Source organism: Nicotiana attenuata, unplaced genomic scaffold (assembly GCF_001879085.1).
Source record: "Nicotiana attenuata strain UT unplaced genomic scaffold, NIATTr2, whole genome shotgun sequence".
Classification (NCBI taxonomy): domain Eukaryota; kingdom Viridiplantae; phylum Streptophyta; class Magnoliopsida; order Solanales; family Solanaceae; genus Nicotiana; species Nicotiana attenuata.
Genome location: NW_017673602.1, coordinates 103,866 through 120,543, shown reverse-complemented (window position 1 = coordinate 120,543; position 16,678 = coordinate 103,866). Strand labels below are relative to the sequence as shown.

The window sequence follows — 16,678 nt, the reverse complement described above, 5'->3', positions numbered from 1 at the left end:
AGAATGGGTACTACCGGATTTTATTACAGTATGTATGGAGGAATAATATCGAAAGTTGGATTAGGATTTGGCTTTGGTTCTTGTCGGATGAGAGAGGGCTCCATGACTTGTTGATATGATAAGTGGTTATGAGTTTCTACTTGTTTATTTCATCATCGGCAGTGTACGAAGGTTTTAGAACGAGGTTTTGTTTGATATGAGGTTTATTATCGGTACCGGGTTTGTTTTGAGCAGTTACTGTGGTCGAAAATTATTGCTACGGATATGCGAGTTATGTGGTATATCATGTGATTTCATCTTGGGTATGGTTATGGCTTGATACAGCTTGCTTAGAGTTATACAATGCATAGATGCAAGAATCGGGTCATATAATGAGTTCAAGATGTTGGGATTTGGGTTTTAAGGTTTATGGAATAAGGTTGAAGTAAGGATCCTTTGTTAGGTGGTTTTGTCGGGCTTACATGGATTGGGGTGACACGGGATCACCCATGGTTATGTGAATGGTGAGGGTATATGGCGATTTGATGGCTTTGGAATGACTCTTGGCACGTTTGAGGACAAACGTATGTTTAAGTAGGGGGGGGGGGAATGTAACGACCGGACCGGTTGTTTTGAGCTTTTCCATTCGGTGGTTTGTGACTTTGAGTAGCTTCATATTATATATTATGACTTACATGTATAGTTGGTTTAGGTTTTCAAGCGGTTCGGGATTGATCTAGAAGGATGATTCTCGCTTTAGAAGCTTTAAGTTGGAAGAGTTGACCAGGGATTGACTTTTGGGTAAACGGACTCGGAATCGGGATTTAATTATTCCAATATTTTTGTATAATGATGATTTTGGAGATGTCCACAAAGTTTGGTTAAACTCTTATGAGTTTTGGATAAGTTTGGGTTGTATGGTGATTGTTTTCGATTTCGACGTCGATTTGAGCATAAAGGTTACCATATTGAGCAAACGACCTTTGATTCGTGTTTCGGCTAAACCATTATATCTGTATCGTAATTTTGGAACCATAGCAATTGGAATCATCAAGTTTCGACATCATATGAGAAATTTATGATCGTTCACTAAAAATTGGGTTGCCAAATTTTTTTCCAGATTAATTACGAAATTGCCACTGAATTCGTATTTAAAAATTTGCACTATTTTCAAATATTGAAACCAACATATCTCCTTCATTATAAGGTCAAATGAAGTAATTCAAAAGCCTAACTTGACTGAAATTTCACGAGGAATCCATTGAAGGTATCAAAAGTGAGTTTTGGAATGATTTGTCATAAGAAACGAGGCAGAATATGGCTGGGCAAAAGCATATAATATCAACAGTTTGTTCATTTGGTCATATTTTGAGTTGGGAGCTCGGACTTCGGCGATTTTAGAGGCAATTTTCACCACATGGATTGGGGTAAGTGTTTTATACTCAGTTTTGGTTATATTTCATTAATCCATCTTCATTTTTGAAATTAAATTGATGATTTCAAAGTGAAGTTTGGGGGGTTTTGTCTAAAATTTCATAGAGTAAATTTTTTGAGTTTTGACCATCGATTTGGAGTCGGTTTGAGTGAAACAGGTATGGTTGGACTCATAATCGAATGGTTTATCATATTTTATGAGTTTGGTCGGATTTCAAGGTGCGAGCCCGAGTTTGACTTTTTGGTTGACTTTGGACTTTTGATTAAAGATTCTACCTTTATCGATTGGATTTGTTTCCTTTGGCATTATTTGATGTTCTTGAGTTGCTTGTGGCTAGTTTCGAGCCGTTCGGAGGTCGGTACGCGTGGGATGGCATTTCTAGAATATTGTTTGGCTTGATCGGTATTGGATTCGACTTGTTCGAGGTAAGTAACACTTCTAATTAATTTGGTGCTGAGGGTATGAACCCTGAATAAATGTGTTATGTGCTTGGTGTTGAGGTGACGCACACGCTAGGTGACGGTCGTGTGGGCGTACACTGTATGAATTATGACTCGGTTAATTATGCGGTACTGTGTAGTTATCTATCTTGTTTATATCCATAGAATTCCTACATGTTAGAGTAATTGAGTTGTGATCATGTTAGAAATCATGTTTAGGCCATGTACTTATTCTACTGGGACCCACTGAGGTCATTTCTGTTGTTGAGTTATTTGCTTAAATTGCAATTACATACTCAGTCATATTCATTTATTTGCATATCATATCTCAGTCTATGTTATCATTCGTTGTCACATCATGCTATCATTGTTTTGGCTAATTGGCATGAGATTTGTGAGCCCGAGAAACTGGAGAGATATATGACTGAGTGAGGCCGAGGGCCTGATTCTGAGTAATATTTATCGGATCGGGCTACACGTTGCATCAGCCTTTATTGATTCATTATGGGATCGGGCTGCACGCCACAGAATGCCATGATTGACTTATATTAGCACTTGGGCAGGATCTACCCCTCCAGAGTCTGACATGGCAGCAGTGAGCGCAAGTATCGATGAGTGCGAGTGCCGAGTGATTGGGAGATGCTGAGTGATTGAGAGTGTTGAGTGGTTGGGAGGTGCTGAGTGATTGAGCATGCTGAGTGAGGTTGAATACTCCGAGAGCATGAGCACATGAGTTTATCACTGTGGTGCATTACATTTGACATGCATACTTGGCATGTAGGCATAGAGATGCATTTCCTCATGCTATACGGTATTGTGACATTTATTACTTCTCACACACATTGATATGTAGGCATAAAGATGTACTTTCCTCATGCTATCTGATAATGGAGCATCTTATCTGTTGCTGAAAGTTATCGGGAAAAATCACAGTTTTTCTAACATACTCACATTTTGATGACTTGGGTGAATGATTTGGGTTTTACTGTTATACCTGAAAAGCATGCCTATTTTTTATAACTATGAGCGAGCTGAGCTTCATATCTTTGAGTATTACTTGTACCGTTTTCATTATATTATTATGAGTTATTCTTAATTGTTGGCGTTGGACTTTGACCATTGTCCAAGCTCGTCACTGCTTTCAACCTAAGGTTAGGTTTGTTACTTGTTGAGTACATGGGGTCGGTTGTACTCATACTACACTTCTGCACATTGCGTGCAGATTTTGGAGCTAATTTTGCTGTGTATGGTGGGAGCTGGCATTGAAGATGTACCTGCGTTCCGGTTATACCTGCCTCTTTTTCTTGGTAGCTTTAGATTTATAAATCTGTTTTATGTAACCTTCGAATAGATGATGTATTTATTTTATACCAGCTTTGCATACTCTAAGTCTTAGAAACTCATGATTTGAACTACCAGTCCTTGGGGGGGGGGGGGTGTATAAAATTTAGTTATTTTATTCTTGACTCTTATCATTATCATTATATTATGGTTTATTGTTAATTAGCTTACCTAGCTGGTTGGATTAGGTGTCATCAGGACTAGTTGAATTTTGAGTCGTGACGGCCTTAGAAAACAAATTCAAGTGATAAAGGTCGAATCTTTAATCAAAAACTCAAAGTCAGCCAAAAAGGCAACCCAGGACCACACCTTAGAACTTGACAAAACTCATAAATTTCGATAACACATTTGAATATGAGTCCAACCATACTAATTTCACTTATACCCGACTCCGAATCAATGTTCAATATCTAATTATTCACTTTAGGAAAGTTTAGTAATAAAACCCCCAATTTCTCTGTTAAATTCATCAATCAAATGCCAATATCGAAGATAGAATCATGTAATATAATTAAATCCGAGTAGAAAATACTTATCCCAATCCATGTGGTAAAAATCCTCTCCAAAAGTGCCCAAAATTCGAGCTCCCCAACTCAAAATGTGATAAAATGAGCTTAAGGTCCGAAATAGAGTACTTTATAATCATTGCCCAGTTATATGCATCGTGATCGCGACATGACCCTCGCTATCACGTAGAAGAAAAAAATCACACTGCCCTGAATAAGCCTTCGCGTTTGCGGCAACACCCTCGCAAACGCGTGGAACAAACGCCAGCCAAGCCTGCCAAGCATCGCGATCATGACTCATATACGCGACCGTGAATCACTAATCACCAAAGAATCACGAACGCGCCCCGACTTTGCGAATGCGACCAACTAGCCACTAAACCTCCGCGAATGCATCTTACCTACCGCGAACGCATAGAGTAAAAACACCCAGCTCCACATACACACCGCGATCGCGAAGAACACCTAGAGCATCAGAAAACCAACAACTCATTCAATTTCTGAAATGGTCCAAAATCAATCCGAAGCACAACCGAGCTCCTCGGGACCCCGTCCGAAGATGCCAGCAAGTCCCAAAACATAATACGGACCTACTCGAAGCCTCAAATCACACATAACAACATCAAAATGACGAATAACACCTCAATTCAAGCTTAACGAACTATTTCAAGTTTCTAAATTCTAAACTTACACTGAACATGTCTAAGCAACTCGGATGCACCTCAAATTTTGCACGCAAGTTCCAAATATCATAACAAACCTATTCTAACTCTCGGAAGAGCAATCCGAACCCGATATCATCAAAGTCAACTCCCGGTCAAACTTATGAACCTTCAAAACCTTCAAAATGCCAACTTTCGCCAATTATGGCCAAAACCTTCTAAACGTCTCCAAATGCAAATCCGGGCATATCCAAAATCACCATAAAGACCTAACCGAATCATCAAAACTTCGATTCCAGGTCAAATACACAAAAGTCAAACTTGGTCAACTCTTCCAGCTTAAAGTTTTCAAAATGAGAATCATTCTTCCAAATCAATCCCGAACCACTCGAAAACCAAAACCGATAATACACCCAAGTCATAATATACCATATGAAGCTACTCAAGACCTCAAACTACCGAACGAAGTACAATTGCCCAAAACAATCGGTCAGATCGTGCCGCGCACCTGACAACCCCAGCGCGCAACTGAGCGCGCAGATGGGACAGTGTCCTGTAAAATGACCATAACTTGAATGCAAAAAGGTGAGTGAGCGACTCATGACTTTGTGCTTTAAGGCCTCACACTTATAGGAAATTTTGAAAGGCTTTACAAGAAATATATAACTTTACGTGACTATGCTAGAAATAATAAAAGATAAAAACAACTCAATTTTTCATCATCTAAGAGATATTTCTCTGATTTGCTTTGAACAAACACAAATTGAAAGGCATTTTGTTCATGGAAACACAATTGGATCTTATTCTTTGTTTTCACGAACCTTCTTTTCGCAGTGTATCCTTCATAATTATGTGCACATACACTGATATGTCCAAACACATTTTGACTGTAAAATTGGTATGGAAATAGAAATATCTGCATGGTAGGTGTCAATCTGTTGGCCCTTAACTATTATCTTTATGCAATCCAGTGAATATTAAAGTTTGAGTTATTTGGGGTTAAAAAGAATTGCAATGTACATCTCCAAGTAGTAATTATTTGTATGAGATGTGAATTGTGGTCGAGTTATACTAGTAACTTTCCTGTTAAGAAATTGTGGTAAAAGGACTTAAGTTGCACTAATCTTTCAATCGCGACTATGCTATATTAAAAGGGGCAAATAGCCTCTTTAGCAACACTAGATAAGTGAAAAAGGCTTTTATCCTATTTTCCACCACTAATATTCTACTTTCAATTAAGCGTTAACCGATTCGAGTCTCGTTTTTGACAAAAGAATGTCAGCTTGGTCAGCTCTCCGGCGATCTCCACGCTCGGTCCATCGTCTGTATGTTCGTCATTTAAGTGGAAGTGATAATGTTGAAAGCAATCCAATTTCTTTCCTCAAATGCGTTGGTGGAATCACTTTAGCTTTCGCACTTTACTCTTATTCTTTCCCCAATTCTTCTTTGTCTTTTGCTGATACTTCACAATCTCTTCATCATCCTCCACCTAAATATCTCATTAGAGGTAATTTCCACTAAATAATGATTTATTATCCTAATGCTACTGTATCTTTCTTATTTCTGAATATGACTACGGTTAACTTGTATTTTGCAGATGCTTACAGAAGAAAAGTATTCTTTAATTATGAAAAGCGTATCCGGATGCGAAGTCCTCCTGAAAAGGTAATTGTAATTTATATTTAAGTCAACAAATATTTTTATGCTTTCGTTAAGCTTGTTTGTAATTTGCTATCAATAGTCCTTCTATAGCTTCTCCTTGTAATTAATTGACTAATAAATTTAAAAACATATTTTTGTTTCGTTGACTAGTATGTGGACTACTAAATTTGGTGTTTCCTGTAATCAAATGAGGGAAAGCTGTTCAGAATCTTTTGCAATGTGATGTAGACTTTGATTGTTTATATTTTTCTATTGATGATTGTTTTATAATCAGTAGATAGATATTTCTAGATGAGCAAACTTAGTAATATCAGAGTTTTATCCATATCCAAATTCTTTATGCATTAAGAGTTCAGCTCCTTTGAAGTTAGGCTATGTGTTACTTTGGGTGTTCTTTCCCATTAATATTTCCAACATGTTCCAAACTATTTCTTTCCACTCCTAAATATCCTTATAGCCTTCCAAAGTCCAAATCATATCCCGCACATAGCCACATCACCAAATGGTATTATCCATATTCGTAGTTGTTGTTAGCACATAAATAACACATTTAGCACGTAATAACCCCATTTTGGGACTTGGATACTATCAAACTTAGCACAGTTACAGATCAGATCGAGCTCAAGAGGAGCTCCACTGGTGATTCTAGAGAGATCTATGAACGAAACAACGAAGAGAAGCTTGAGCGAGAAATATGATTTTGGGAGAGAAAATTCAACTGCTTCATTGATGTACTGTATCTGTATGTATATATACAAAGGTAAGAGCACGTGTGTATGTGTGCACTGACAGCTGTCAACAACTGTGACTAACCTCCACTAACGAACAACTAAGCAACTAAGCACTACTAACTGACCAGCTAGGCTAAGCTAACTAACCAATTAAAATGTGTAATACAAACAAGATAGATAGGCTGAATACCTCCCTCAAGTTGGAGGTGAGGCTCTCACAACCAACTTCCCCAGAATTGCTGAATGCTTAATCCCAATGAGGGCCTTGGTTAGTATGTCAGCAAGCTGCTCAGTAGTGGCCACATGATGAAGTAAAATCAGGCCATCTTGTAGCTTGTTTCTCACAAAATGAAAGTCAACTTTTATATGCTTGGTCCTTTCATGAAAATCAGGATTTCTGGCTATACGTAGAGCAGATTAACTGTCACAGTGTACAACAATTGGAGTGGAGAAAGGGACATTTAATTCTTAAAAAATTCTACTCAGCCATACCAATTCCCAACTACTATCTTCAATGATCTATACTCTGCTTCTGCTGAGGACAAGGAAATGGTTTCTTGCTTCTTGGACATCCAGCTCGTAGGACTGCTCTCCAATCCAATACCACCAAATACCCCCCGACTTCCTAGAATCAGGGCATGCAACCCCATGTAGGGTTTTTCTTTAGATACCTTAGCAAATGGAAAGCTTCTTGCAAGTGAGGCTCCCTGGGATCTTGCATGACCTGGCTTAGATGTTGAACACTATAAGCTATATCCAATCTTGTATTTGTCAAGAAATTTAACTTCCCAACTTTCTATAGTAAGATGGATCTGGTTGTGCTGCTCCCTCTTTAGCCTTCAACTTAACATTTGGATCAAGTGGTGAGGATAAGCTGTTGTAGTTGAAATAGACATATTCTTCCAATAAATCTAGAACAAGTTTCCTCCTAGAAATAATAGCTCCATCATCTTTGTATATGATTTTCAGCCCTAGAAAATAATGCAGCCTGCCAAGATCCTTGATTCTAAATGTATCATGTAGGAAAGTCTTCAGCTGTGTGATCTCTGCAGAATTTGTGCCTATGAGTATGACATTATCAACATACACAACTACAAAGACTCTTAGGCCTTATTTGTTTGCATTTAATGGAGGTCCGAATCATAATCATTCAGATCTCAGTCATTAAGTGTGTTTGTTTTCAAAGTTTGAATCTTAATCATTCAGATCTTATTCATTAAGTGTGTTTGTTTTTTTTACTTCACAACCACTTAATGGGTCAGAATAGGTCTGTATGATTAAGATCTATAATAAAGACTTAATTTCATTAAGATGTTATCATCTACATTCTTTACTAACTGCTGCCACCGCCTACCATGATCAACTACCACCAACACTATCCTCGGCCATAACCGCCACCACTACCATCACCCACCGCCCCACCACCATCATACTCAACCACAACCACACACTCACCCACCTCAACTGCTACAACCAACTACCCCATAACCATCAACAACCATAGCCAGCACCGCTCACCATTATAGCTAGCTACCACCATCCACTATCATCTTCCTCAATCACAACAACCAGCACCACCCATCATTTTTAACTATCACCACCCACCACCACCATCTTTAACCATAATCGTCATCGTTACCAATTACCACTAGCTATTATCCACAACCACCACCAACCACCGTCATTGGTCGGCACTAACAAGTACCTCTTTTAGCCACCCACCGCCACCACAGAATATTATATTAATTAGTATTTTATTTGAATTTTATGCTTATTACTTTTTAAATAAGGATAAATTTTATATATTCAGATGTTAAAAAAACAAACAGTTTTAATCATTTAGTATTTAGATCTTAATACACATCTTAATATTCAGATGTATATTCAGATTCAGGTGTCTTAATCTTAATACACATCTTGATATTCAGATATATATTCAGATTCAGACGTATTAATCTTTAAAAAAAACAAATGAGGCCTTAGTGATCATGTCTTCTTCTAAAAGAGAGTAATCATGCATGGAATGAGTGTAACCTTCGAAAGATAAAGCCTCAGTCAACTTATCATACCATTGTTTACTGGCTTGCTTTAAACATACAAAGATTTGTTCAACTTGCAAGTCAGGCCTGGATGATCAACTTTAATCCCTGGTGGGACCTTTATGTAATCTTCCTCATGCAGATCTCCATGGAGGAAGGCATTGTTCATATCAAGCTGAAAAAATAGCCCATCCTATCTTGACTGTAGTAGCCACCAATGTTCTAACTATGTTCACCTTCACAACAGATCTATTCCAGCATGTTGTATGTATCCTTTAACAACCAATCTGGCTTTAGCAACTTGTTTGGATGGTTGTTACCTATTGTATTGTATCGTATTGTTACTCTAAATACAATGTTTGTTTTGATTGTTACTTAAATTTTATCGTATCGTTAAACCCGTCGTACGTAACGATGAAATGTGCCACTTTATGTAACGACCGATTTGGTGTGGTCACGTCGTTACTTTGTCTTTTTCTCTCAATCTCACCCTTCATTATTATTGAATAATTTTATTTTATCATTTACCTTACCTTTTTATATACCGTATCATAATTTTTCTTTATAATATTGCAAGTTTATTCATCATATTACTGGTGCGTGATACCATGAAATGACGGCAAAACAACACAATCCATCCAAATATTGTATTCATCAAACGATACAATACAGTACAATACAATACGATATGAAACGATATATAACAACCATCCAAACAAGCTGTCTCTATACTGCTGTTAGCTTTGTATTTAACTTGTACACCCAGTTGCATCCAATTGCTTTCTTACCATCTGGCAAAGGCACAGGTCCCAAATTTTATTTGCATATAAGCTTAAAACTCTTGTGTCATAGCTGTTTGTCAAGCAGGATTGAATGTTGCCTCCTCATATGATGAGGACTCACTGTCATGGCAAACATTTCTTACAAGTAATTGACTCACAAGAGTTAGAATTTCAGATGAAATGTGGTCGTTTACAGAAATTAGTGCATTGAGAGATAAACAGGAACCAGTCTGAGAGGATGAAGCATGGTTGTGTGTGGTATTTGGCTTGAGATTAGGAATGGTGTAAATGTAGTCATTTAGATAGTCAAGAGTTTTGTGTTGCCCGTGAGATTTCCTAGATTCTAAGGGCTGTGGTTCCGGATCTTGATTATGCCCTGAGGAAGTCTCTGGTGACATGTGTGTGGTAGAGTGTAATGGTGATGAAGGGTGAGGAGGTGGAGTATTAGGTGATGTAACATGCAAATCTCTATGATTATAACTTTACATTATGTAAACAATCAACAAAAGGAATAGATTTAAGCACTAAAGGAAAACTAGTATTGTCAGAAGATGGAGTAAAAGGAAAAACACTTTCTTGAAACACTACGTCTCTAGAAACATGTATCCTCTTAGTGGCCAAGCTCAGCAACTTGTAGCCTTTTATCCCAATGGAATATCCTACAAAAACATAAGGGATGGTTCTTGGTTCAAATTTCTCTCTATGGACTTTAGGGACAATGGAGTAACAAAGGCAGCCCAAAGATTTTAGGTAAGAGTAATTTGGTTTCTTCTTATATATAAGCTCAAAAAAGGCATTTGTTTTTCCAATAGGTTGTAGGGAGTCTATTGATGATGTAAGTTGTAGTCAGGATGCATTCCCCCTAATACTTGGGTGGTAATTTTGACTGATATAGAAGTGCCCTCTGCAGTCTCAAGGAGATAGTTATGCTTCCGTTCTACCACACTATTTGGTTATGGTGTATAAGGGCAGGTTTTTTGATGGATAATCCCCTTAGTCCGGTAATATTTAATTGTAGTAATATTGGACTTAGTGCATGGCATCATCTGTCAGGAAAATTCCCTGTAGTAGGTGGCTAGGTGCATTGTGTCCTGTATGTGGTCCTGTGAAGACAACCTTCTATGCTTCACTTTCCCCTATAATACTTTTAGATATGTGGTGATGATGCCCTAATATGAAAGCTCTGGAAAAGCATGATCTCATGGTTGAACAGCATTTAACATGTATGTTGCAACAAGAACTGAACAATTTGTGCGTCCAAGCGGCCCTTTTGGACTTCACTGACCTACTTGATGACATTTCCCGAATTGGCTGAAAGCATTTTTTGCGCTTCTAATTGTATACTGGGATATTGTATTTGTGTTTGTGCACTGAAAGGGTTTCAATTTTCATCTCTAGAATCCTCCAAATATCTCAATCAAGCCTGTGATTTACATGAGGTTCCATAGTTAACTTTTTGTTTCAACATTTTGTGGTTTTCTTGAAGGTGTTTGAGTACTTTGCATCTTTTGAAGCCGATGATGGAGAAATATTTATGACACCAGCAGATCTAATGAGAGCAGTTGTTCCTGTGTTCCCTCCATCTCAATCACACCTCGTGAGAGATGGATATCTTAGAGGTGAAAGAAGTCCCGGTGAACTGCAATGTGCCCCTTCAAAGTTTTTTATGCTTTTTGACACAAACAGTGATGGCCGTGTATCTTTCAAAGAGTGAGTCCGAAGTTTCAATGCAGTCATAATATCTCTTGTTTTCTCTATTCAATTCACTATTTTTCCATAATAAAGTTATCTTCCCCTTATCTTGGCTTTCTCTGTTTTTCCTGAATTCCTTCCATTTCACATTTAAGCTTTAGAATCATTCAGGTTGAGTTATAGCCATACTCATGTTAAAGACTGAAAAAGTCTTTAATTTCTTGAAAATTTACAGGTATATATTCTTTGTCACCCTGCTGAGTATCCCCGAATCAAGTTTTTCTGTGGCATTCAAGATGTTTGATCTCGACTGTAATGGGTAGGAGTCTATTTTCAACTTTTGAATATTGTAATTTGTGAAGCAGGGATGCAATTAATATTGTTCTTTCCCTTCTTGTAAGATTTTTTTTTTTCTTTTTTTCTTGTGAGATTGAAATCTTGGCAATCTTGTTTTCCTGTGGACCATGGTGGTGCTTGGATTGTATCGAATATCTATGGATCTCTATAAAGGAGTACGCTCAGAAAGGGGGAAAAGAATATATAACAAACTTTTCCACAAGTTTGATAGATCACTTTGATAAGAATGTAAGACCTAGCATACGGGGGATCTGTCATGTCAATTAGTGAACGCATACGAAGATATGGCAGGTACCTCCTTATGTTTACTTCTGCGCTGGGATGCGGAAGCAGTTTCCAGTTTTGTATACTGATTTATGCTAGTTGCGAGGCTAGGAAACTTTCTGTTTTCTACTTCAGTAACGTATAATTGTGCGACTTAGATAAGGACACTTTGATGATTATCGTTTTATTTCTTTCTCGATTCTATTAAAATCATGTTAAGAACTGTGAAGAAAAAGTAGATATATCACTTTCATAATTAAACTAACTGTGCATTTGTTTTTGTTTGCATATTATGGTGATTGAGTATGGAAGTGTTGAGCTCTATGGCTTTGATAATAACAAATTAACGATTGGACTTAGTTGTTACTCTGTTAAGGTTATATCAATTGTTTGTAGAAATGGTAGTTTCCAGTCAATTTGCATGATAGAATGACTGTTGACTTATTTATTTGGGGAGGTTTGAGGGATGAATACCAGAAGCTCAAGTTGATCAATTGTATGTGTTTTATTCATGCTGTCAGTTTCTCATACTGTCGGTATATCTGTCAGACTTACGAAGAACTAACTTTGTCTGGTCTAATAAGTTGGTGCTTATATTGTGACAGCGAGATAGACATTGGTGAATTCAAGAAAGTAATGACTTTGATGCGAGCTCACAACAGACAAGGTGCTCATCACAGCGATGGACTTCGAGGGGGGCGTAATTTAGGTGGTCATGTAGAGAATGGAGGTCTGTTGCAAGACTTCTTTGGTGAAGATGGGAAGAAACGCCTCCAATATGATAGATTTGTCCGATTCTTGAGAGATCTGCATGAAGAAGTATGTGAACTCTAATCATCACATGCAAAATAGGGAAAACAGAAACCAAGAACTAGTTTGACTTTTATTTGCCATTGTCCAGTTACTATATGTCGTTTGTGTTGCAATGATTTTCAATTATCCTTCCCTTATCTTATGATTATTTAATTACCCTTACTATTATTTTTGAAGGAAAGCCAGTTGCATTTATTATCTTAACATTCAAATCATTACTCATCAGTCCTATATCTTTGAGAAGAAAAAAAGTGGCTCATTTTGTACCTTACTTACAAAAGCACCTGGTTTCAGGATTTATTACTATGTCTCTATATATATTACTTATTTTAGTAGATAAGTAATTTTTTATTTTTTTTCTGCATCTTTGTTGGGACTTGTGTCTAAGAAGAATAAAGGTGGGATATGTTCTGCTGTTATAACTGGGTAGGGAAAAGGAGGGAAAGATCTTACTTAACCTGTGTGTTTGGTCAGCTTCTGAATGACCAAGGTGCATGACGAATAGGGTTAGATTAGCAGAGAGTGTGTATTTTGGTGTTCCGTGCTTGACACCCCCTCTCCCCTAGCTATGAATGTCAACTACATATAGGCTATCATCAATGAACTAGTAAAAGTGATATTCCCTCCCTTCTCTCAGGTGTGATCCTGAATTGCTAATTCTACGCTGTTGTAATTTATGTGCTTCACAGATGCTAAAATTGGAGTTTGCCCACTATGATTACAAGTTTCAGGGGACCATTTTAGCAAAGGATTTTGCCCTGTCCATGGTTGCTGCTGCTGATTTGAAGTACTTAAACAAGTTGCTTGATCGAGTTGATAATTTAGATAATGAGTCACCGCTAAGTTGTATTAAGATTTCATTTGAGGAATTCAAAAGTTTTGCTGAGCTGCGGAAGAAGCTGCAACCGTTTTCACTAGCACTTTTTTGTTTTGGGCATGTGAATGGTCATTTGACAAGAAGTGATTTTAAAAGAGCTGCTTCTCAGGTATGCGTTCTTTGTTTCTCTTCCATCTATCAGTCAGCTTTTCCCATGTGTGCATGCATGCATTTGACATTTACCTTTTCTACTCCCTGTTGGATAATATTTTCCGTTGTCATCGTGAAGTCATTTCAGGATTGTCCTTGGCTGTAGGATGATGCTCTAGTGTTGTACCTCTGGTGTTTTAACTGGAACGTTCTTTATATGTTTAGGTGCTTGTTTAGTTTTCAAGTTTCTTCTGACCAAGTATTAAACAGGTATGTGGAATCTCTCTCACTGACAACGTGATAGAAATTGTCTTCCATGTTTTCGATACAAATCGTGATGGAAATTTAAGCTCAGACGAGTTTATTCGAGTCTTAGAGAAGCGAGAAAGGGATATTGCTGAGCCAACCGAAGCAGGTATCCTTAACTTCGTGCCTTGCTATGGGAATTCCACACGAAACTATAAATCGTACTTGCTTTCTTCATGGTCAGCCTCTTGTTGACGGGATGAAGACCTACTGGCATATTGATGAATGATATCTAGTTGAATGGTATCCTGAATATTTTTTTATTTCAATAAACCCTGTGAAGGGGAGTCTTGGCGCATCAACAAGAGTTGTTGCGTGTAGTTGGAAGTCACTGGTTCGAGTCATGGAAGCAAACTCTTGCAAAAAGGCAAGGTAGGGTTGCATATAATATGGTTCGGAACTTCCTTGAACCCTGCATAGAGAGAGCTTAGTGTACTAGATTGCCCTTTAAATAGAGTATGCTACTTTTTAACTATCATAGCCTGCTGCAACTTTCCAGAAAATTGTTCGGGACCTTGAGGTTTGATCTTGTTAGTAATGGTCAAATATGAAACTGTAGCAGGAAGTCTTTAAAGGTACCTGAATATACCTCGAAATTGTAAATTTAATTATGTCACCACTAAGGTTAGTAACATGCTGCAGTTTGATGTTATTCAATATTAGTTCCTGTTAGTGGTTAGATCATGTTTTACCATTTTATTTCCAAGGAGAGAAACCCTGACCTTACCCCCCCCCAACCCCCCCCCCCCCTAAAAAAAAAAAAAAGAAAAAGAAAAAAGGAAGCAGCAGCCGTGCTGCGAAGTGCGAACAATAAAAACAAGAGCTATGTGTGGTAACTGGCTTTACTTCTTTTATTTAGCCTCATTTGGTTACTAACTTAATAATTTTCTAAATCATGCTTGCATCAAAGGATATGTTTTGGGTCAATGAAGTGGATGAAAATCACGGAAGATCGATTTCAAATTCCAAGAGAGATAAAAGAAAGTTAATTGGTTTTTCCTATGTAGTTAACCTTTGGTGGATAGAATTGCTCTATCCTTGTGCTAGTAAAATGAAGAAATAACAATATAATACTTAAGGTGCGTGCATGCCGTTCGAGAATCATCCTTCACACACGCACATACATATATCAGCCTCTCTATCTCTATGAGGTAGGGGTAAAGTCTGCGTACACACTACCCTCCCCAGACCTCATTTATGGGATCAAACTGGGTTTGTTGTTGTTGTTGTTGTTGTTGTATGTGCATATATACGCACGCACACACACACTTAAATTAATGTATGGGGGGAATTGGTTGATAACAAGTGGCTAAATAGCAAGGTGAAACGTGGAATCAAGAATAGATAGAAGTTGAGTCGGTAAATAATCGGCCTCGGTTACGAAGTGCGTTACCGATACTGGATGGATCCCGAAGGAAGCACAACCGATGGTAAAGACTCAAAGGCTTGACATTGGATATCATTTAATGAGCAGCAGTTATGCACCCATCAATGATATTTTTATTCTTATTCAAGAGGAGCTTGATTTTAGGATCTTGTCTCCCTGGGAATGACTATAAATATCATATTGGCAACTCTTGTAAAAAAAAATACATTTTGTACACAAAAGCGATAGTATAATATTTTACGCTCAATCTATAAAATTTTGTCATTGCTTTATCATTCCTTTTGCTTTTGCCCTAGGGAAGCACGAGCTCAGAATCAAGCTTGCTATTTTTCTAATTTCAATCGCTAATCTTATTTTTGTTCTTAATTTTTTAATCATTTTCGGATCAAATCGATTCGCTTGTCTATAAATGATGTTATAAATTCAACTGTACTATTTTTCGGGTAAACAGTTTGGCGTCCGCTGTGGGGCATAGACAGTTGCGTAATTGCTTTGATTCGTTTGTTTGTTACATATGAATTTCGGTTTTTTCTTAAGTAAAAGTCAAATATGGCAACCAACGATGTCAATAATGTTCACAACGTTGGAGCACATGATGAACGAGAAGAGGTGTCTCAGCGTGATGATTCTATCAGCAAAACCCGTAATGATGGGGATGAGACAACCCCGGTTCGCAAAGGAATGTACCCTAGACATGTGCGAGGCCCGACTCCTGATGATGTGGAGGATGAACACGTTGTAGAAACGGTTAAACTCCCGAGAGAGCAACAAAGAGCAATCATGGACCACCTTTCAAGGCAAGATCGTGTAATAACAGAATTGAAGTAGGCGTTATCAGGTGCTTCCAACAACGCCAATGGAAGGCCCTCGGTTCAACCGAATGCTCCCGGGTATCAGACAGCACAAAGGGCTGATAACAAAACCCTAAGGGATGACGTCGGTTTCGAAGGTGCCGGGGGTACCGATGGTGGATCTAGAAATAATAACTTGAGTGATCCTTTTAAAACCGAGCTCATGAGATTCATGAGAGAGATGAACGAACGAATGAATCAGGATACGAAAGAGTTTCATGCTTGGATGGATCAGATTTCAGGCGCGCCGCCGGTGTTAAATGGCCCAGACCCCAAGAAGTACACACAATTGCCGTTTAAACCAAGTGCGACACCAGAGTTGATCCCGAGAGGTTCAAGATGCCGGACATACCAAAGTATGATGGGACTTCGGATCCGTAGGAGCACATCACAACCTACACCACATCACTGAAAGGAAACGATTTGGCTCAACATAAGATCGGGTCGGTTTTGTTGAAGAAGTT

General features: G+C 38.1%; 1 protein-coding gene across 2 annotated transcripts; it reads left to right on the top strand.

Moving 5' to 3' along the window:
* Positions 1 to 5,506: 5,506 nt before the first annotated feature.
* On the top strand, positions 5,507 to 14,655 carry LOC109216830 (calcium uptake protein 1 homolog, mitochondrial-like). Of its 2 annotated transcripts, none has more exons than XM_019381031.1 (7): positions 5,507 to 5,870; positions 5,961 to 6,028; positions 11,064 to 11,287; positions 11,505 to 11,588; positions 12,496 to 12,709; positions 13,393 to 13,689; positions 13,896 to 13,979. In XM_019381031.1, exons 1-7 carry the CDS (start codon positions 5,639 to 5,641, stop codon positions 13,905 to 13,907), a joined length of 1,131 nt encoding a protein of 376 aa, XP_019236576.1. In that variant the 5' UTR covers positions 5,507 to 5,638; the 3' UTR covers positions 13,908 to 13,979. The 2 variants fall into 2 exon arrangements, with proteins under 2 accessions (XP_019236576.1, XP_019236575.1); XM_019381030.1 differs by having other exon boundaries at positions 5,512 to 5,870; positions 13,941 to 14,655.
* The last annotated feature ends 2,023 nt before the right edge of the window (positions 14,656 to 16,678 follow it).

Coding starts and splice junctions, on each gene's coding strand:
- LOC109216830 (XM_019381030.1), top strand. CDS start 5,639: ATGTCAGCTTGGTCAGCTCTCCGGCGATCTCCACGCTCGGTCCATCGT. Junction 5,871..5,960: donor ACCTAAATATCTCATTAGAG/GTAATTTCCACT, acceptor TGTATTTTGCAG/ATGCTTACAGAAGAAAAGTA. Junction 11,589..12,495: donor TTTGATCTCGACTGTAATGG/GTAGGAGTCTAT, acceptor ATATTGTGACAG/CGAGATAGACATTGGTGAAT.